The 22,716-nt window shown below is 47.2% G+C and overlaps 1 protein-coding gene across 3 annotated transcripts; it reads right to left on the bottom strand.

Annotated features, from left to right (window-relative positions):
• Positions 1-2,204: 2,204 nt before the first annotated feature.
• Positions 2,205-16,550, bottom strand: LOC147260877 (solute carrier family 2, facilitated glucose transporter member 1-like). Of its 3 annotated transcripts, none has more exons than XM_086205125.1 (15): positions 16,241-16,550; positions 14,865-15,006; positions 14,611-14,739; positions 12,677-12,788; positions 12,449-12,599; positions 10,995-11,096; positions 10,467-10,627; positions 9,807-10,047; positions 9,556-9,718; positions 9,066-9,253; positions 7,283-7,387; positions 5,344-5,442; positions 5,055-5,258; positions 4,751-4,963; positions 2,205-2,785 (listed from the first exon to the last, which is right to left on the bottom strand). In XM_086205125.1, exons 2-15 carry the CDS (start codon positions 14,908-14,910, stop codon positions 2,435-2,437), a joined length of 2,265 nt encoding a protein of 754 aa, XP_086061251.1. In that variant the 5' UTR covers positions 14,911-15,006; positions 16,241-16,550; the 3' UTR covers positions 2,205-2,434. The 3 variants fall into 3 exon arrangements, with proteins under 3 accessions (XP_086061251.1, XP_086061252.1, XP_086061253.1); XM_086205126.1 differs by having other exon boundaries at positions 14,865-15,003; XM_086205127.1 differs by having other exon boundaries at positions 2,567-2,785; positions 4,786-4,963.
• Between the last annotated feature and the right edge of the window lie 6,166 nt (positions 16,551-22,716).

Raw genomic sequence — 22,716 nt, 5'->3', positions numbered from 1 at the left:
TTGCTTCAACTGCTGTTAAATTTCTTCATATATTTGCTTCAACTGCTGTTAAATTTCTTCATATATTTGCTTCAACTGCAGTTAAATTTATTCATATATTTGCTTCAACTGCAGTTAAATTTCTTCATATATTTGCTTCAACTGCAGTTAAATTTCTTCATATATTTGCTTCAACTGCTGTTAAATTTATTCATATATTTGCTTCAACTGCAGTTAAATTTCTTCATATATTTGCTTCAACTGCAGTTAAATTTCTTCATATATTTGCTTCAACTGCAGTTAAATTTCTTCATATATTTGCTTCAACTGCTGTTAAATTTATACATATATTTGCTTCAACTGCAGTTAAATTTCTTCATATATTTGCTTCAACTGCAGTTAAATTTCTTCATATATTTGCTTCAACTGCTGTTAAATTTATACATATATTTGCTTCAACTGCAGTTAAATTTCTTCATATATTTGCTTCAACTGCTGTTAAATTTATTCATATATTTGCTTCAACTGCTGTTAAATTTATACATGTATTTGCTTCAACTAGAGTGCAGGAAACACAAGGCAGTGAAGCACAGTCCAGACTGTATCAGAGTGGACAGGTGAAAGGTCACAACAGCTCATGCTAGCGTCACTCCCTCAAGCTAATCAGGTCAGAACAGAGTCCACAGAATTGCGACAGTAGCAGGAAGTGGTGGGAGTCAGAAGTAGACAAGAGCAAGGTGGTGGATCAGGAGAAGAGAGGGTTTGATCTCCACAGCTGCAACAAGAAGTCTACGATGGGAACAGATGGTGCTGGCACGCCGTCAGACAGTAGAACCTGCAAAATAACACAAGATCAAAAATACACACTTGAAGCAGAAGCGATCACATCAGCACCTCCTTGTATCACATGAACCTGGAGAGAGAGTGAGGTCGTTGGACTTCCTGCCCCAACGCCAGGGACGACGCGTCTGCGTGTGCTGACTCCAGGATAGGGAGACGATCTCCAGAACTCTGGACTCTTTCCTGTTGGTCTGAATAAATTCTACTGAACCAACTAGAAGGAGTCCTCCCAAGATTTAGAACAGGGCAGTGGAGACTCTGGGGTCCTTCTGACTGATTCATGATGACCTGTTGAAAAGTTCCGACAACGCTTTGAACCTCAACTACCCCAGTGGACTGAAGGGTACTTTTGAAGTGTTTCAGAAAGTTGGGATGGAGCTTGACAGCGACACTGTCCAAGAAAGCCCAAGTGCTTCAAAACAGTGAGCTGCTGTCCTATTTGACGATGCTGAGACAACACAGTTGGAATACAGAACATTCTTCATTGATGTTTTGAGGTCATTGTTAATTGATGCTTTGCTTTCATTAGGAAACTGTTTGAAGCACTGGAAGTAAAGCCTCAGTTCATAGCAGCTACATGTTAATTACACGCAGTTGCTGACACCCCTGAGACAGGAGAGGCTACTGGCTCACAAAGGCTACTTTCTGACAAGTGTGATTGATAATGTACACACACTCACACGTAGAATTGTTTTGTTGTCATAAGCAAACGGTTTTAAGGGTGTTAACAGATGTTTACCATGTACTCAAACATAGTCAGGTGGTAGCCTGGTGAAAGAAAAGGCTACTTTGCTCTGACGCGTGAATTCTGTTTGTGTATTGTGTGCCTTTGTACACAGGTGTACTTACTACATACTACTGACAAGGGGGTTTTGGCTCTGATTGGGTTTTCTAGTGTCATGGAAGCAGTAACTGGATTTGTGCGTCAATGTTGAAGTTTTACTCTTCTACAAAATACAGTTTTTTGTCTTGTTAAAAGAAATGTTTTTCTCCTGGCCTCCTTTGTTTTGAAAATTCTATGTTAGTAATTTTGGTAGTCGGTCCGGCTGCATGAATTCATTTGAATGAATCCATGTACAGAAATAGCTTCATTTTCTGTTGGATGGGTACACAAAGTATGCAGAGGCTTTATAACTTAATAGTGTGAGACCTACTGAAAAAATTAAGCTGAGATCGCAAAATGCTGCAAATACTTGATGTGAAAAACTCAAATTGCTTCAACATGGTCATGTTGGTTTAACATGGGTTACTTTTGTACACATCACATAAGAGAAAAACTTATAATCTACATGAAAAAGTTGTGTTATTTGAACAAATAAGGATTGAGTCGACAACACAAATAAATATTTTTTGGTAAACATCATTTTAATGTGTGCAACCGATGTACATATTTTTTTCATGTAAATTGAACAGACTTTTTTTTCCAGTGCAGTCACTCTGGGTAAGATGACCATGCACTCCCAAACAAACAAACAGGAGAAAGAACAAACAAATCCACACACACAACCTGCAGCCAGTAAACTGCTGTACTTCTTCCTACCTCATATGTGAACCTGTCAATCACAGCATCATCAAGGAGCCGTACGGCTTTCATGAAACCTTAGAAGGGAGAGAATTACTGGCACTTTTCCAGTGTGGAGAAGCAGCAGCAGTTGTGGTCTGACATCGGTCCTGCTTGTGTTGTGGAGTTGTGCTGATGAGCGTGTGAGGTACGCCAGTCCAGGGTCCACACTACAGCCCGGCCACGCCGCGCTGGCTGTAGTGTGGACCCTGGCCAGCAGCCGAGGCACTGATCATCCCGCCAGGATGAAAACCTTGTTAGAGGACAGTTCTTCTGGTCCAGGAGCTGGACCTGCCTCGTGTCTGTCTGTGTGGCAGCCACGACCTCACTCTCTGATGCTAGCACAGTAGGAGGACTGGGGGAAATTTGCTTGTTGTCCTGGGTCCTCGCAGTCAAGACCGTCATCTGGAAGAGCAACAAACAGCAGATAGGTCAGTTGGTACGTCCCGGCCCATGACCCAGGACAGGTGGACCAGGTGGGTCAGGGCACTCCCACTTGTCTGGAGGAGTGACAGTGATGGTCTGCGCCGTGAACTCATCATCGAAGTACCGCGTGTCCATCTCTGACGTGACTTGTGGTCTGAAGAGTGGGGTGAGCTGGGGGGCAGCAGAGCAGATTTACAGAGTGGACACACACTGTCCTTGATAGAAGACCTCAACTCATTCCTCTCAAAGTGGACCAAAGGAAATTCAGCTCTTCTCCAGTTCACATTTATCAGTTAGCTGGAGGAGGGCACTGTTCCCTCTCTGGTCCCCTTCAGTCCTCTTTCTGTTCACACCATCTGGAGCTCAGCCCTCGATGGCTTTGGACTATGGGTCACGTTCACTTGGAACAAGATGGCTGCTGCTGCACGATCTGTCTACGCAAGCCTGGATGGCGATAAAACCAAGTGAACCCGAGGTCTCTGCGTTCATCATGCACAGTTACCTTAACAACTGTTGACGAGCTCGTTACTGCTTGGTTATCAAATTGGCCTCTTTCTATTTTAAACCTGGGGCCCCAGACCAGGCATTGGACCAGGGCCAAAATAGCATCTCACTGGTTACATCTAAACTTTGACTTCCTGTGTCACTCAGAGCTCATTTAGTTTCTACTTGGATTGCATGTGATTTTTCCTTGGAGTGGGTTTCCCTCCACTGAAACAGCCGCCTGGTGTGCTCAGACTTTCTAGTCACGATTGTGAACCAGACAAGAAGCAGAGCAACGATTCCAACATGCATTTACTTCCAGTTGCAGATCTGTTTGGAGTCGTGTCTTTATGACGGAGGGGCTGCACTTGCTGTGAGGTGAAGTAGTAGTGCAGCAGTCATAGAGGACTGAACTACAAACGTATCACAACTGAACAGAATAAGAATAATTCTAAATTGATATGAATCTATTATCATTTCTATTGGAATAAATATTCGTAGTTTACTCTTTAAGAAAGGAAGGCTTACAGTTCATTGCATGTCACCCGATTTAAGAAAGCTAGAACCTTTTCTCCTCTGGTAGCATGTTTTTACCAAGCAGCTACCGTTCCAGAAATATTGGCTCACAAAAGCAGAAAAGCCACTGTACCAGGGGTGTGCCCCCCCCCCCCAATAAAAGGTTTCAGCTTAGATCCTCAAAATGAAGGTGCCACAGACCCCTAATACCCCCACCACCACCACCACCGCCATGTTTGAGGCAGGTTTTTCTCAGGCAGTAATTCACTATTATGGCGTTTGTTTTCCAGTGTGGGAGTTCATGCACAACAGCTGAGGTCAAAGAAAAAAATCTAGTGAAAACACTTCTGAGCACAGTAAAGTACAAAATGAACACATCACAATGAAATGTAACACTACTAGTACGCAGAAATACTGCACTGAAATATCCACTGCAACAAACAAGGGACTGCATGAATTTAAGATGTGCTTGATGAGAATCAAGGCAGATGAAACGTTCCTTCGCTCTGCCATCGCTAACGACTCATCTTGGCGAAGCCTGTTGACATGGACAAGTGCCTGGTACCACACCTGAAACCCTCTCTGGAGCGCGGAGCTGAATTCTAAGGGATGTAGATTTCACTATCGTACAGCAACTGCACACTTCAACGACAGGAGGATTTAAAAGAAGGAAATGTGGCAGAAAATTCAACAACCTTTTCACAGTCAAAGCCTATAAACTAATCCTGCAGTGGCAGCGGCGGCCATGTTGGTGTCTGATCAAATCATACTTCTACTGTTTCATAGTGATTGTGTTTTTCCATCATTTATAACCTCATATCTGTTCAATCTTTATGTCCGGCTACTCTACACACTCTCCTGCACAGGTGGGGTTGATTTATCTTCAAGGGGTGTGGTTTCAGCTGTGGGGGGTGGCGCTGCCACTGGGGCTACAACCAGTGGTACCTTCTCTTTCACCGGTGAGGTGGAAAGTGTCCTACCAAAACTGGCAGGGGCAGGGGGGTCCTCAACCGATGAGGAGGCGGGAGGCGGGCCGAAGCTGCGGGCGATCTCGTCAAACGTCTTTCCCTTGGTCTCTGGGACTTTTAGGAAGGTGAAGATGAAGAAGAAGATGAGAAAGCCAGTGAAGATGAGGAAGACCCAATGCTCTAATAGCTCCTGAGGACAGAGAGAGACACCCATTAAAATGTTAGAAGCAAGACAGAGAGGAAAACCAGCAAGAGGGTTAGGGTTAACCCAAGAACCTCACCACTAATTTGGGGAAGCTCATTCCAACCAGGAAGTTAGATGTCCAATTGCAGCAGCCAGCCACAGCCATAGCTGCTGGGCGAGGTCCCTGGGAGAAGAGCTCAGCAACAATGAACCATGGGATTGGCCCAGGGCCCAGTCCAAACATGGCAACGAAGAGCATGACAGCCAAGATGGCCACGTAGCTCATGGCAGGGTTGCTCTTCTGCTCACATGGATGGAAAGACAGAGACATGAGACATTGCCACTGAATTGTGTTCTGCATCTGTGTGCATGAGTGCTCAACTCACCAGCAAGAGTGCCACAGTCATTAGCAGAGCACTGACTGCCATTCCCCCAAGACCCAGGAGGTGCAGAGTCCTTCGTCCCGCCTTCTCCACCAGGAAGAGCTATTGGACCAAGACAAGGAGGACTGATTTCTCTGTCAGCAGCAAGATCCTTCTGACCTGCTCCTTCACATTTATTGAATTAGTCTTATGGTTCTCAGTGGTCTGCTGGTTCCACTCCATCAACCTGCAGGAGAAGAACTGCCTACATATGTCTGTGTAGGTTCTCATTCATCCAGGTCATCGTAGATCGAAGCGAAGTAAAATCTGGTCAACTGGACGTAAGTTTATCTTGAAGACGTTTCACCTCTCATCCGAGAGGCTTCTTCAGTTCGAGTGAAGAGTGTGGAAACTCCAGCTAATAAACCTATGTGGGAGTGGTCAGTGCTATTGTGGTGGAAACGACCCTCCCGAGACTCACCTGGCCTCTCCAAACGACAGTCGTTGTGCGGTGTCAGGGAGTTTCAGGGGTGGTCGTTAGGGGGTTTCACCGACCACTCAGGTGCTAATGGGCTGTGCTGGCATCAGCCGTTCCACATGGGTCTTTCAGCTGAACTCTTTGGGGAAGCTTTGAAAGGACTTGGTTGTAAATAGGTGAAAGGAAATGTCAAGTGAAATGTCGTTATTGTCTTTGAACAGAGGAGGTGGACTGCGACATTTCCTTTCACCTATTTACAACCAAGTCCTTTCAAAGCTTCCCCAAAGAGTTCAGCTGAAAGACCCATGTGGAACGGCTGATGCCAGCACAGCCCATTAGCATCTGAGTGGTCGGTGAAACCCCCTAACGACCACCCCTGAAACTCCCTGACACCGCACAACGACTGTCGTTTGGAGAGGCCAGGTGAGTCTCGGGAGGGTCGTTTCCACCACAATAGCACTGACCACTCCCACATAGGTTTATAAGCTGGAGTTTCCACACTCTTCACTAGAACTGAAGAAGCCTCTCGGATGAGAGGTGAAACGTCTTCAAGATAAACTTACGTCCAGTTGACCAGATTTTACTTCGCTTCGAACTGCCTACATAGCATCGTCAAGGTGAGTTCCAAGATTACTGGACTTCCCATTCGTTCCCTGACAGCTGTGTGTGAGCAGCAGGTCCACAGCATGGCTGCCCAGATCCTGAAGGACCCCTCCCATGCTCTCTTCCCGGCATTCGAGAGGCTGCCATCTGGTCCCAGACTCCGGTGTCTGCATGACCCAGAGGAGGAGATCCCCCTTTGTCCCCCAGGCTGTCCTCCTCCTGAACTCTGACCTCCCTGCACTCTGACCCCTGGTACCACCCACAAGACCGCCACTGGCCACTTGTCCTACACCGAGTGTATGCCTGTACTTCCTGTATGTGCTGCAGCTGTATTTATACTCTATTCATGCTACGATTCATCCTGTACAGACCACAATATTTGCAAAGTACTTAGTACAATAATGTAAATATACTACTTATCTATTGTGCACTACTACTTCTGTCATGCCCTTTACAAGGTAACTGTTGCTAACTCTGGGACGTATAGATCGTTCCACTGCACTTCGTCACCGATTGTATGTTGTTGTGGAACCCACTGTACCGCTCTCTGCTACCACGATTGCCCTCCACAGGGATAAAGATAGTTTTCTGAATCTGAATCTTTTATGAATTGTTGGACATGTCATCACACTCAGCTTCAGACACACCAGGTCAGGTCCCCCCCCCCCAAACTGACGCTGATTTATGGTGTGCTTCAGGCGTTAGTCAACCGAAATCATAAGTTCAAGGTCAGACCTGGATAATGTGGTTGGGAATCAACCCACTTGATCTGTAAGGGGGCACAGTGCCAACTAGTGTTCCAATGGACGTACCATTGCCAATAAATGGGTTCTTCCTTGGTTCATGTATCCTGTGTCTCAAACCAACTGCACTTTAACTCACAGAAACAACAGTGAAGATGGTGTTGACGATGCCTGCGCCAATGGTGGCGTAGATGGGTTGCTTCACACCAGCACTTTCAAAGATCCCGGTGGAGTAGTAGAACACCTGAGGAACACAATGCAGAGGGAGAGAGGACACCAAAACGTTACCGATTCAGTGACATGCTAACTGTATTTTAACACCCTTCATATCATTTACCAACACAGAGCTGGTTGTTCCTCCCTCCTCCCCTCCACCTTGCTGGCCACTCTGGGTAACATCAACTAGGCCTACACCCATGGGTGATTGATTGTTTACTGACAACTTAAAGGTTAAATAACGATTGATTTCCTGCAACTCAAAGCACATGTAAAGCAGTTAGCAAACAGTTTGACAGGTTAATTCTGAAGGAAGAACCGATCATCCAACCAAGAGTTCAGGGGCTCTGAACTGGCCTTGATTGTCCAACTAAACTGCAGTGGAAGCTGCACTCTTGTACTCGGTCTGTGGTGTGGACCAGGGTGGTGAGGCAATAACAGTAAAATATGCTACCAACACATCAAACCCACTAGAACCAGTTACTGCAGCTGGTACCTGGGACTGACCTTCCTCTGGTTCTGGTTTGAGGTAATAAATAAATTCAGTCTCACGCTTCAACAATTTGGTAACATTGAGTTCTATAAGTGTGTGTGTGTGTGTGTGTGTGTGTGTGTGTGTGTGTGTGTGTGTGTGTGTGTATGTGTGTGAAAGAACTGGTAGCAGAGACCAGGTCTCTCCTGGACTGGCTTCTCTGCATGGCTCCCTGTCAAATTCAGAACAGAATTTAAAATTCTTCTTCTACTATAAAAGTCCTCAACAACCAGGCTCCTTCATCCCTGACAGAGCTCCTAGTCCCCTATGATCCAGCTAGAACCCTTCACTCCCAGGATGCAGGGTTCCTGCTGGTTCCTAGAGTTCTAACAGTAGAATGGAGCCAGAGCCTTCAGCTATCAGGCTCCCCTCCTGTGGAACCGTCTCCCAGTTCCAGTCCAGGACCAAGACCCCCTCTCTAGGTTTAAGAGCAGACTTAAGACCTCCTTGTTGATCAGGCTTATAGTCAGGACTGCTTAGGCTGGCCCTTAGACCTGCTGCTATAGGTTCAGACTGCTGGGATCTCCCATGATGCACTGGGCTTCTCTCTCCTCCTCCTGTCCTCAGACGTGTTACTAACTCCTCTTCTTCTCCCCTCATCCCAGATCCTGGTGCTGCTGGAGGAGGCTGCAGACCTGAAGAGGCTCCAGCTGCCACCTGTAGCTCCACCTGCTCACGTCCCCGTCTGTCCATCAGTCTCTCCTCCTCTCTTTCTCTCTTTCCCTCTCTCTCCTTCTGTCTCTCTGTCTTCCTCCATTCTCTGTCTTTGTCTCTGTCCATCAGTCTCTCCTCCTTTCTCTCTCTCTTTATCTCTGTCCCTGTCTTTCCTTCAGTCTCTCTGTCTTCCTCCATTCTCTGTCTTTGTCTCTGTCCATCAGTCTCTCCTCCTTTCTCTCCCTCTTTATCTCTGTCCCTCTCTTTCCTTCTGTCTCTCTGTCTTCCTCCATTCTCTGTCTTTGTCTCTGTCCTGCTCTCCTGCTCTCTCTCAGTCCCCACTGATCCTGGATCTGCTCCACCTTCCTGCCTGATGGAAAATTGTTGGGTGGACGTTCATTGAAGGAGGGAGGTGCTGGACCTGCTCTACTTGGAGTAGAAGAGTCAGGACAGAATTTGGTTGGGGTTTGGCACCGTACAAATAAACCTGACTTGACTTGAAAGAGAGGGAGACACTCACAGCATTGATGCCTGCCAGCTGCTGAGACAACTGCAGCATGACGGCGATGAGGAGGGGCTGGCGATATGCTGCTGAGCGGAACAGTTCCGGAATGGTCACCTTCTTCTCCAGGGCCATCTTGGCACTTTCCTCCTTCATCTCCTGCAGGTCTTTACTGACATCATCCGAACCGCAGAGACGCACCAACACTTTAAAAACCATTCACACAAACACTCTGTAAATCTGGTGCAGCCCACTAGAACCTTTAACACATGGACAGATTCTTGATACTAGGGAAGGTCTCAGACCCTCGTTTGCTGACATCTTGTCACAGTATCAATACAAGATACAGCTCCAACCCACTGGAGGCAGTACCATCATCAATAAAAGCAGTGGTATTGTCACTAGTTGCAGGAGTATCTTTGGTAGTATTTGTGCTAGAAGCAGCAGTAAAACTATAGTCCAACTCAGTAGTTGCAGCAATGACTAGCACTGTAGTCCTGGTGTGTACCTTTACGTGCCTGCTCCTCCTGGTTGAGGTTGATAAGCAGGAAGCGGGGGCTCTCAGGGCAGAAGGGCAGCAGGATACACTGCAGCACAGCGGGGGCTATTGTGAGGGCCAACAGCAGGGGCCACAGCTGCTGAGAGCCCAGGAGAGCCTCCAGACCACAGATCTACACAGTAAGATAGGGTTAAACACTATCTATAAATTCTTGTAAAACTAATCTAATCTATGCCATATTAGGAGTGCGAAGTTCTCACCTGAGCTATCAGGATGCCCACCACCACCCCAAGCTGGTGCAGGGTTCCAAAGGCCCCTCTGAGGGGCGTGGGTGACACCTCGCCCACATACATGGGAGTCAAGCCGGTAAAGAAACCACAGAACAGGCCAATGACGAGGCGACCGGCAATCACCATCTCATAGGACGAACAGATGGTGGAGAAACCCATGAGGAGGCCACCAATCACGGCCAGACAGTTGACCAGAGACATGGAGCGACGCCTGGAATGCAGGACCAGCCCAGAACCAGACCAGGAACAATCATAGCCCAGAGGAATGTCAGATGAAATCTTACAATCTCTAAACTGATGCATACCACAGAAAGCAAGTGAAGGAGGAAGGATGGTGTAATCCTAGTCTGACGTTCTGGAAATCTGAACCCTAATCATCACCATCATCATCTCATCACCAGATGGAACAGGAAGAGTGGTGTGGTGCTGGCTCAAACAAAGAAGTAACAACTGTGGGGAACTTTGGAGGCATCTTGTGAAAATCTAAACTCCATCTAGAGTGGTGGCGCTACGACTGAAGCACACCGGTGTAGTAATACTGTTATACAGATACTTTTAAACCTCACTTGAAAATATTATTTGTTTTTTGTGTGTAAATGATCGAACAAATTAACAAGTTTCCTTCCCCACCTGCCAAATCGGTTTGCCATGAAGCCCACGCTGAAAGAGCCCACCATGCCGCCAACACTAAAGATGGAAACAGTGATGCTCCAGACGATGGTGCAGACCCCTGGGCTGATGGCCTCGCCGTAGCGCTCCAACCAAGTATCATTGAAGAAGGATCTGAGTTTCTGGAGTTGGAGAGAGAGTTGCAATCCAAATGAACAGACAAGCAAATGAACAAACAAATGTGTCAACAGGTTTGACCTCTGTTTTATTTGTCCGTTTTTAGACACAGAAATGCTTCATTCGTAATGAATATGTAAATACAGCAGAATTGTTTGGGTGTTATTGATGTGAAGGTATGGAACATCACGTGGAGGAGCCTCCGTGGAGGAGCCTCCGTGGAGGAGCTTCCGTGGAGGGGCCTCCGTGGAGGAGCCTCCGTGGAGGAGCCTGATCAGATCTCTTCCTCTGCTCTCATTTCTTAGGGGTTCTTGGGATTTCTTTGACGTGTTAAGACTGAGAGCAGCTCACACCAGGAACGCAGTCCCCTACCTGCTCTGGAGCGTTGATGACTCCAGTGTTGTAACCAAACTGCAGAGAGCCGATGACGGCGGTGGCCAGAGAGAACAGCAGGTAACCTGTGACCTGTTTTTCCTGGAGAGGGAGAAAGAAGAAACAGACAAAGTTAACACAAAGTCTGGGCTCGTAAAGGGATTTTTAATGATGGACACCATGAAGGTCAGTGGTTGATAGACATAACTTTCCTGTGTACGGACAACTAACAAGCTCTTTTAGTGATTCATTCATTCATGTCTGAGCAACTGCATCAACCAAAAATAAAGAAATATAACATAAATATGTAAATTCTGTATCCTTTATTTCATAAAATAATCACACAATTCAAACAATATATTTGATAAAAAGCTGATATAGACACCAAGCTTCCCTGACTGAGGAAGAGTTCCCTGTCATTTACATGACGGCGCAATGAAGAAGCCACCACCGCTCTCATGACGCTCGTCTGAGTCTCAGAGGAAGCGTCACCGTCCTCAAGGGGACGTCTGATGCTCATCAAGCTTCATGCTCACAGGAAATAAAGAGTTTGCACTGGTGACCAGTCCAGTCAGGCCACTGATGATGGGGGACTGGTCATACTGGGAATGCATCATTTCATTTTACTCAGGTTACATCATCACATTTTGCTGAATGCTGAACGACAGCGTGTTCATTCACATTTATCGCATGAACACGCACACACATGTGCATGTCTGTAAGTATGTCCACATACACACATGTACGGTGCCCCAGTCCCTGGGACCCACTGCCTATCCCAGCAGCCTTCCCCCTGGACAGGTCACCAGTCCATGGCAGGGCCAACACATAGAGACAGACAACCATTGGCTCTCCCAGCCACGCCTACGGTCAATTTAGAGTCTGTATTAACCTGGTCCCTCTTGATGTCTTTGGACTGTGGAGGAAGCCGGAGCACCGGAGAGAACCCGTGAGGGTTTTCTATATTTTCATGCAGGTGTTGGGTAACTCAAGTCAAAATGACTTCAGCAGGATTTGGACTTTTCACCCCTGGAAGATAACACATAAATCACTCTGGAATACTTCCTGGTTTGGTTGCCACACCTCTGGATGAGGTATTGACTTACCTGCCGTCAAGTTTCTATTTTCAAATCTATCGACTGAATCAAAAGAACGTTGGCTCTGCAGAGATACGTTGCTGGGCTTTGACATGAACCTCTTCAGCACACAACTCTGCAGAGGAAGCAATGCTAATTCATCCAGATCCCCCACATTTACAGCCTCCAGGCCCCTCATCTTAGCAAAGCCAGATGATCACAATCACCAGACACACAATGACAGCCCTGAAGGAAGCTAACATTAAAGAACCACCATGAACAGGAAACAAACTGGTCCAAGGAAAACAAAGACCCTTCTAGCTGATGTTTGGGTCAGCTCCCTCCACCTCCATCGTCCACGACCACAGATCTTCTTACCACTTTGTTGCGGCTCTTGGACGTGGCCGCCTCCGCATCCTCCAGGCTGCTCTGGCTGGGGGAGCCGAACACATTCATCGGCTCCTCTTCCTCCTGTTCTCGCATCTTCAGACCGTTGGCCACAGCCTGGATTGCTCGCATCCATTCCTCTCTAGGAGCACGTGAACATGCCGGCCTCAAACAAATGAACCGAGTTTCATTATTACCACATTCTTCAGTCCTTCTTACCTCTCGTCATTGCTGTCCACGTGAAAGGTGCATTCAATGACAGTGGTCCACTGCAGGCAACGGATGACAAACGTGTTGGGTCGGGGTTTTTCAGTCTTCATGAGCTGGCATTCTGGGCGGGAGAAAACCCAAGCGACATGAATGATTGATGCATGAATGACACAAACGTCTGATGTCCAGACGGGTTAGCGACTCCTGCGTCAGCACCACAGCCTCTGCCCAGGACCACCTGCTGGGCTTCCATCACCATCAACCAGTGTGCCAGGCCAGTGCAGTGCTGCTGTTTTAGAGGAACCTTCCAAACACAGGGCTTCCTCTGACGCCGTTTGTTCATCCACACCGCCAAGCCTCCACCAATGAAGGTGCACCAGGACTGGACATCCTCCAGCATGGTTTAAAGCAGGTGGAACAGAATCAGCTGATTTATGCCTGCCAGTCACCATTGTGGTCAGCACTGCAGCAGCTGGACACCAAACCTGCTGGGATCACCAACAGGTTGTGACTGGCTGAGTGGCTCATGAGCTGTTGCTCAAATCGACTCAGTGGGACGTGACAGAGTGCTGACTGGCACCCCGGCAAGGCAAAGCTCTCCTCCCTGCAGATGAGCCACAGGTTGGGGGACCAGTTGGGGTCAAAAAGGAGCCAAGTCTGATTTGTGTGTCAGCAGGCTGGGACGGCCTGAGTGGCTGTGGGTGTGGAGTTGTTCAGCAGTGGCAGACCTCACGCAGCTTTACAAGGTTCCCTTGACTCAACTCTCAATATCTACAGGCATCAAATCCACTGGGATTTTTTAATGGATGAGAGTTTCATGGCGTTCGTGACGTTGAATTCCAACAGTTTTTTAAACTGGGAAACCCTACGTGTGTAACGACCCAGGAATAATTCCTGTGTGGATGCATGGACTCGGCAGAGGTGTTTTACCTGCATCAGCGCTGTCCCACACAAGGTGGTGACAGCTGGGTTCCACTTTTTCATTTTGGTTTTCTGTGTTTCTGGAGAGGTCTCTCGCCTTACATTTCAGAGAGTTTGTGTTGTCCAATCACAGTGGAGGAGGGGCAGGACAAATGCTGCAAGACCAACCCCCCCTCTGGACACATATGAGCGCTGCACAACAACAAATGGCAGCTTGAACCAGACAACTGCAGCAGCAACAGACGCTACCAAAGACCCGTGACTTGGAATCACAGCAAGTTGCTGCTGACCAGCGACATGAGAAAATACCCAGGTTTTTGTCCGAGTGAGGGTTTTACTTATCTTGAGGTCTTAGACACCTGCGCCGCTGCTGGGAGCAGATTGACATGAAAGCAGAACTCACTGAATAGTGGGAACAATTGTTGACGTCTCCCCTGGAAAAATATCGAGCAACTGATCAAAACAAATTGCGCCTCCCCTTCAACGGTCTGTCTAACTCCTAAACTGATGATCTGACGCACTCTTGAAGGACCTCGATCCCAAGAAAAGCTCCACACTGGCCTGCTGGTTTTACTTGATGACAGCATCGTATCAGCATGTTGTTGGGTGGTCAACAGCACCAGGGGTTCATTCAGGGCACAGCCTGTCTGTGGACCGTCAGCTCTCTCTCAGAGCTCCTCTTACCGTCGTGGTCGTATCCCCTGGTATTTTCGTCTGTCTCCAGAAACAGTTTCAAAGTTCCCACTTATCTGACAGAAAATCCCAACTCTCTCTTTGTTTGAAAAGGAGACTAAATGTTCTCCACCAGCCTTGCAGTTTATCACTGAGGACAGGCCAGTCGTCTGAACCACTGCTGAATAAAAGAAGGACAGAGGAGCATTCAAGTTTCGTTGCACCTCGGCTGCCCAGGTTTGGGTCTTCCGTTCCACCCCTAGATTGGATTCCATCTAAACTGAAGTAAAAACATCCAACTAACTGGAGGCACAATGAGAACCAAAATGTTCAACATCTAAACAACTGACCTGCCAGGGAGAAGTTGTTGAGAGGTGGCCAAGTCCGATCGCTCAGTTCCGGCTTCTCCTTGTAACTGATGAAGGAGCCGTCACTCTTGAGGATAAAGTACCTCCGCCGCCACGTCTTGATGTACTCACCTGAGGAAGACAAATGAGCAGAGAGATGTCTCATGAAACTTGGTGCGGTAAACAGGACCACACTGAGCTCACCAGTCTCCCTCTGCTGGACTGAGCGAGCAGCGTTTGTACCTCGTACTTTTTACCTCGTTTGTGGAGCCAGCCCTCTCTGACCACATGGACTTCATTCATGGTGAGGAAGGAGGGTCAGGAGCAGGAGGGTGGGAGGGACGGTTGCTTTCTCTCTGGATCGACCAAGTCACAGTGATCAGATGTGAAGAGCACCTGCTGAACAGAGCAGACACGCGCATGAAGACAGGCCAAAGTCAAACTTGGTTCCAGCCAGGAGCCACGCTACACAGCAACCAACAGTTCCAACCATTTCATGACGGTACATGACATGCTGTACACACAGTGCACCTGTAAAATGAGGCGAACGCCATCCAACACTGTCATCCTCACCACGTACAGCCTTGAGTCTGACGTTCTGAGCTTCAATCATTGCACAGATCAGGGCCACAGTGGCTGATAGGAGAGCTGGTCGACTATGAGTTGGAGTCCTGCTCTGAGTAGCAGGAACTGGAGCCTCTAACTCCTGTGCTAGTGTGGACGGAGCAGAACTCCTCTGTTCACAGGGGAGTTCTGCTCTTCTCCATGAGTCTGTGCGTTGGCACCAGAACAGACAAGGAGCCAAAAGTAATTGTTTACTATCATTTCATCAAGCAAAGACTCATAAAATGGTAAGAACATGTTAACGCAGTAGCGATTGTGGTCATTTTACACACCACAGTGATTCAGCATCACAGGTTAAACCATGTGAACGCTCCTCCGCATCAGTTCACCTTGACTCAACGCCACTATCAATGACGGAGAGTGCAGGTGGCACCCAGGAGTTGTTCTTACGTTGTCCATGACAACAGGAACCATCCAGTCGCGTGCTCACCAATGAAAGTGTGGTAAATGCTGGCTTTCTGCCGTTGATCAGGGTCTAGTTTAGCGTTCATTTCTCCAGCTGAACGTTCTCTCCTCCTGACAACAACCAGCTGGCCTCCACGCTTCCGTCCCTTCTCAGGACCAGAACTTATCCCACATGTATCTGGTTACCCGCCAACCGGTTCTTCTCTCTCTTTTTTTAAACAATGAGCACATTTTTCGTCACACTCCTGAGGCTCGAGGACGAAGCTCGTTCAAGCTCACTGCAGTACATGTACCTTCATATACTGCAGTATTTACGGCTCGGACATCAGTGAGGTTGCCACATGTCATTCAGGTATTTACTGCTGAACCTTCGCGAAGCGCCAACGCTCGAACATGGAGGAGAGCGCCAAGGTTGTTGACTGTCAGTCACCGGGACCCCACATTCCTGCTCCAGTGCCTTGTTACTGAGGGAACTTTAGCCATGCTAGTGCCGAGGTGACGTCGGCAAAGAACGAGTACCGTCGATATGTCCGGAACTTGAAGCCCCTCGACGAACCTCCACCGCCGATATGAACCCGAAACAGACAGAAGACAACGCACTTACCAAGGACTTTATCCCACGATGCTCTGTCTCAGGAGTTTGGACAGGCCACATCGAGACCAGGCCGCCCTGTGGTGATGGGTCACGCAACACCGAGTGCGCGCCGAACTCACAGAGCGATCTCCGCATCGGTGCGCCTACAGCTTTCCAACAATCACGTGACCGATGCGTGAACTGCGTCGACTCAACCCAACTGTGCTCATAGGGAAGCGCATCCGTCAACAGGACGCAACTGCTGAAACGATGTAGTTCTTCCTCGTGGACGTCTCTGAGGATCGTGGAGCAGCTCCAGGGGGACGCCAGCTCTCTGCCCTGTGGGACCATTTTGATGTCCTGTCGGACAACAGGGTGTTTATTCCATCTCCTTGTTTCACCCAGTTCCTCTCAGATTTTCGACTTGTCTTGTTCCATTCCAATTCCAGTTCATTTCAAGGTAGCTCTTAGTTCACTGTTCACGTTATTTGTTTGCAGGAGAAATGTGGCATTTGTTCCTCCTTCCTTCCTGAGGCCAATGAAGTTCCCTGGGAGAAACTCAGGCATGCAGCCATCCTCTGACTTTCTCACAGTTGCTTTGTGGATCATTAATTCGGAATCAGTAACTATTATTGATTTATTCTCCACTTCATGTTTAACCATCCAGCTTCCAGGAAGCAGATGCTGGATGAGGCTCTGCTGAATTTCATCCTGAAGGACTGCCAGCCCCTCAGCACTGTTGAGAGTGAAGGGTTCAGGGAACTGGTTCAGGTCCTTGAGCCTCATGTTTGCCAACCAGAAAGGTTTGTGTGGAGATGATCTAAAGCAGTAGTTGATATCTCCAGTTTATTTCATCTTGAATTTCAATGTATTGATTTACTCTGGGTGTCATTTTCAGACCATCAAACAAACGGTGGCCAAAAAGTACCAGGAGGAACGGGAAGGAGTGAAAAAGGAAGTCCAGCTGCCATGTGGACATCTGTGGACATGGAGGCTCCCTTGGCTCTGACCTGTCACTGCGTTCGTGAGAATGAATGTGTTGGGAGTGCAAGACTTTCCACCAAGTCACCCTGCTGACAGTTTGGCCCCAGTCCAAAGAGGCATGATGGAGGACTGGGCCATCACCAACAAAGTGAAGTGTCTAGTGACCGACGCAGCACCAGACATGACAGCATCCACTAGACAGCTCCAAATTCACCACTCAGTCTGCACTGCACATCGTCTGAATCTAGGAGTCAGAAAATCCTGTGATCAGACCCACACTTCCATCATCAGACACAAAGCCAGGAACACTGTCACACACTTGAGATCAAGCACTACAGCCAAGGAGACGCTGGCTCAGGTGCAGCAACAGATGGGAGGGCCAACCCTGAAACTCATCAGTGAGGTGCCAACACGCTGGAACAGCACACACAGCTGTCAGGGCTGCATGATGAGAGGGAACCAGTGTGGGAACCTCTGGCCTCTCTAAAGACAGATTTGACTCCACTGACAGCTGAGGAGTTCACCACCATAGGAGAAGCACTTGTAGTGCTTGCTCCTTTCCATCAAGCTACAGAGGAGCTGTCTGAAGAGAGGTGAGTGTCAGGGTCAAAGGTCATCCTGATGATGAACGTGCTCTATCTTGCACGAGAGCGTCACGCTTCACCCTTGCACACACAGGCAGCCACACACCTACATGAGCACCTGAAGCGTGGAGTCCCAGCCACTGCTTCCAGTCTGGAGTCTATGAGTGTGTTGCCCCTAGCAACACTTCTGGACCCCAGATTCAAATCACTTGGGTTCCTCCAGGTGGACGAGGCTGTAACCAGACTGCGGTATGAGTGTGCGCGTGTCATCAGGCGCACCAACGAGGCCCAGCCCGGACCTTCACCACAGCTATCTCAACCCCATCGGCCATGTTGCTCGTCATTCTGTGCTTGTTTTTGGAAATTGTACTAAAAAGCCAATTTTGTTTTTTCTTTCTTTTAGATGACCTGTGGCAGCACTTGGATGATGAAGTGGGGAGACTTGGAAGAAGTGCAGCTACAGCGAGTACAGCTATACTAGCAGATATTGGACGGACACAAGATCCTCTGGTACACTGGAAGAGCCAGCAGACTGCCTGTCCCAGCCTCTTCCTGCTGGCCAAAGACTTCCTGTGCACGCCGGCATCATCAGGGCCATGTGAGCGTGTGTTCTCCACGGCAGGAGAAATCACTTGCAAGAAACGCAACAGACTTGATTTGAAAACGTTAGAAAAACTTATTTTTTGAAATAAAAATTTGTAAAAGTCCACAAGCGTCCTCATTACCACCATTTTCACTTAGATTTTCACATTAAGATACATCTTCACATTGTTTAAAGACATGGAATGATCCAATATGAATGCAAAGACTTGAATGACATTATTGTGTACACCAGGTCATCAAATCAGTGTCAGTTCAGTCTGTCAAGCCTGCAGGGAAGTTTAAAGTCCAGCAGGTGTCAGTATTCAGTGACACAGTATCAACACAGTGTGTCATTGTGTCGACACGCTTCATGACGCCTCATCCACCCATCACTGGCATTAAGCAAACAACATTAAACTGGTTTAACTCGTATTCATCAGGTTGACTTCAGTTTGCAGACGTTAATGATAAATCTTCTATAGAAACCAAAGTTAAACACGGTGTTCCTCAAGGTTCAGTGCTGGGGCCGATACTCTTCACTTTCTATATGCTTCCTTTAGGTCCCATTGTTGGGAAACACTCCATACAGATGGTACTCAGTCACATTTATCAATAAAGCTGGATGAAGGCCAGCAGTTGTCTAAACCAGTGGTTCCCAACCTTTTTTGTCTTGTGTACCCCTTGAGCCTTTTTGTCACACCATGAGCACCCCTTCACTCATACGTGTTCATGATTCTCCAAAAGTAGAACATAACACAACTGAATATTCAACGCAAGTCATTTTATTTCATCTTCTTAAATTGAACATTTAATATTCAGGCATTATCTTCTTATTTAACTCAAATTAAACATAAAATTATGTTGCCTTCAAGGCAATAAAAATTATAAATATAAGAAACAATATTATAGTAAATGTTTGTATTATTAATACTGCATTATTAATACTAATATATTATCATGATATTGTTATTATTCATGGAGTTATTTGCCAGGACTTCACCGCAAAAGTAGCACTGAGGCTGCGGTGGGTCCGCAGACGTCCAAGTGAATCCATATCAAATATAGTTTTCACTGTACTGCCTTGGTTCAAGTTTGGAATCTTTCTTGCGTTTGTCGGCGGCTCTTTTCCCCCTCCTGGATCCACAGCAACTGGACGTTTCAGCCATTTATCCATGTTTGCCTGCAGGTAAACAGGTTCCCGCTGTGTGATTTTGGTATGGCTGTGCCACAGGTTATTGTCTCCCCAGGGAAACAAGTCGCACACGTACCATTTTATTGACGGACTTATGAAATGACTAAGAATATTTTTTATTATCGTGGAAATAAATACTTAATTTTTCCACGTACCCCCTGCAATGTGCTCGCGTACCCCTGGTTGGGAAACACTGGTCTAAACTACAAGCATGCATTCCAGACACGAAGGCCTGGATGACTTATAACTTTTCACTGTTCAACCCTGATAACACAGAAGTTCCTGTGCTTGGCCCCAAACCCTTAGAGACCCATTATCTAGTGATGTCACTGCTCTATTGTAACTCTTTATTATCAGGCTGTACTAACAAGTGGTTGAAGACTCTGCAGCTGCTCCACAATGCAGGTGCATGCATATTGACAGGAACAAAGAAGCAAGACCCCCAAGTCTTAGCTTCGCTGCACTGGCCTCCTGAAAAATCCAGAGTGGTGTTCAAAATCCTGTGAATCTCTTAAAGGACCAGTCCAGTGCAAAACAACCTAATGTGTGTTCTTGTATTATTAATTGTTTTGAAGAATTGCAGGGATGTATTTTTGCAACATCCAAATGTAACCAGGTTTTGGTGCATACTGCAAATTAGCTCCCAACACGTTTAACTGAAAGGTCACGCGGAATCTCTTGTCTTTCATGATGTTTCTTGTGTTGCAGCAGGTATCTGGAGGATGGGGAGCTGTTCATTCCTCCTAGTTGGAAGCACCTGGGCCCATTTTTGATTTATCGCTGTGTTTTTTTAGTCAAATACATTAATTATTTGGCTTTCAACCTGTGTTTCCCCCTCTTTTTCATGGCTTCAATGCCATGTTTGGACAAATGGTTTCTCCCAAGTGTGCCTTTTTATGTGTCTTTTCAGTTGTCTCTTTACCAAGAATCTTTTAGTGCAACTAAAAAAACTGAGCAGGGGAATGGTTTCTCCCCAGTGTGTTCTCATGTGTTTTTTCATATTTCCCCTGTCTGACCATCTTTTTCCACAAACTGAGCAGGGGAATGGTTTCTCCCCAGTGTGTTCCCATGTGGTTTTTCATATTTCCCCTGTCTGACCATCTTTTTCCACAAACTGAGCAGGGGAATGGTTTCTCCCCAGTGTGTTCTCATGTGGTTTTTCATATTTCCCCTGTCTGACCATCTTTTTCCACAAACTGAGCAGGGGAATGGTTTCTCCCCAGTGTGTGTTCTCATGTGGTTTTTCGGATCTGTCTTTTCTGACAATCTTGTGCCACAAAATGAGCAGGGGAATGGTTTCTCTCCGGTATGTGTTCTCATGTGTCTTTTCAGATGTCTCTTAACTGAGAACATTTTGCCACAAACTGAGCAGGGGAATGGTTCCTCTCCAGTGTGCTTTCTAATGTGTCTGTTCAGATGTTTCTCCTCTGAAAATCTTCTGCCACAATCTGAGCATGAGAATGGTTTCTCCCCAGTGTGCGTTCTCATGTGTTTATCCAAACGCCTTCTGTTACTAAAACCTTGACTGCATTTTGAGCACCTACAAGGATGCTCATCCTCACTGACTTGAGTCTCAGCTTCAGAAGAGTCTGACATCTGGTCTTCAGTCTGGGGTTGTACAAGTGGATCTGGATCTACCTTGCTGGCTGGTTCTGGTTCTGGTCCTCCACTCTCTTCTCCATCAGCTTCTGTTTTCAGATGATGAACTGGGCTGCTGCTCAGAGACTCTTCTTTCAAGATCTCCTCAGCTAGACTCTGATGAAGCTGTGGGAACTGAGGTTTCTCTTCGTCCGCTTCACTCTTCACAGGGACCAGAGTGAAGGGGAACGTGGTGATATCAGCCTCCTGCTGCCCTTGAAGCTGCGCTCCCTCCTCACTGGTCCAGAGCTCCTCCCACTCCTCTTTAATGTGGGGGGGCTCTGGGTCCTGCAGCTCAGGGGGAACCTCTTCTTTAATCACCAGCAGCTGCTCCACATCTGCAGGACACAAACAGCAACATCAGAAATCTCTTCATTTGACTCTGAAACAGCGGAGCAACAGACTGAAACAGAAATCAACCCAATGAAAAGAGACGTCCTGCTACTGACCACCAGTCAGCAAACTGGGAACAGAAACGCTGGCTTCAGATGCTTGGATCAACGTTGTGTCGTTGTGTATGTTTTTGTCCGTTCATGATCACATCCACTCGTCGGATTGTTAATTTCTGCAATGTGATCCTGCTGGAGAATGAGAGTGAAGTCACTAGAACCACAAGTGAGTGCTGGATCACTGAGACCTGTACTACACATGTCAGCCCACCCAGCAAAAACAGGAGACATCTGGGAAAAGAGCCAAGTACAGACAGACAGACAGACAGACAGACACACACACACACACACACAAACACCCTCCCAACCCCACTGCCTCCATCAACATCAATCACTGCTTGGACACTAACAGGCCCAGGCCAGGACGTAGCCCGTCAGGTTCCAGCACAGCTTTTTGCTGCGTTGGGTTGCACTCAGAATGACGTTTCTCTTTCTCTCTCTCTCTCCCTTCAGAAAGTAACAGATGAGCCACAAACTGAATGTGGACCAGATTTACTCCAGAAGCTGAAGAATCCACTGGAAAAGGCAGCACTGAGAGGACAGGTTCACCTCCTCTCCTCTCTTTCCCTCCGTGCCCTGTCATTGATGCATCTTCAGCATCTTGGGAGAGTTCCTTCTCTGCTTTGTCACAGATCTGAACCCCCTACCATCGCATCACGTTCCATCAAAGAAAGAGGACTTTGGTCAACTTGGGCCATGAGAAGTCCAGAACAAATGACTTGGATATGGAGGTTTGTTAACAGGAGGCTGTTGTTGAGGAGTGGACTGGTGAGAAAGGAGAGTGGAGCTGTTCAGGTGCAAACAACAAGCTGAGAACAGGACAAGAAGACAAGCAAGAGGTTGAACACAACGCCAACCCTTCAGTTTGGTGAATATCAGCTACATTGAGAGCTCTTTTTTGATTCTGACTTTATTTGGTAAATCTATCCCAGAATTGGACCGTCCAGTTAAGATCATTTCTGTTGTTGGTTGTCAAGATCTGGATAGATGTTCTATTTTATTGATTTGATTATTGATCTCTTTCATAACCTGGCCGACCCTTTTTAGTTTTGTTGCTATTGGCAACAGTGACAAGTG

Source organism: Aulostomus chinensis, chromosome 5 (assembly GCF_037954235.1).
Source record: "Aulostomus chinensis isolate RoL2024-O1b breed Wild chromosome 5, RoL_Achi_v1.0, whole genome shotgun sequence".
NCBI lineage: Eukaryota > Metazoa > Chordata > Actinopteri > Syngnathiformes > Aulostomidae > Aulostomus > Aulostomus chinensis.
This window is presented reverse-complemented; position numbering and strand designations above follow the sequence as displayed.

Coding starts and splice junctions, on each gene's coding strand:
- LOC147260877 (XM_086205125.1), bottom strand. CDS start 14,910: ATGAATGAAGTCCATGTGGTCAGAGAGGGCTGGCTCCACAAACGAG. Junction 10,628..10,994: donor TCATCAACGCTCCAGAGCAG/GTAGGGGACTGC, acceptor CTCCAACTCCAG/AAACTCAGATCCTTCTTCAA. Junction 7,388..9,065: donor AGCTGGCAGGCATCAATGCT/GTGAGTGTCTCC, acceptor TGTGTTCCTCAG/GTGTTCTACTACTCCACCGG.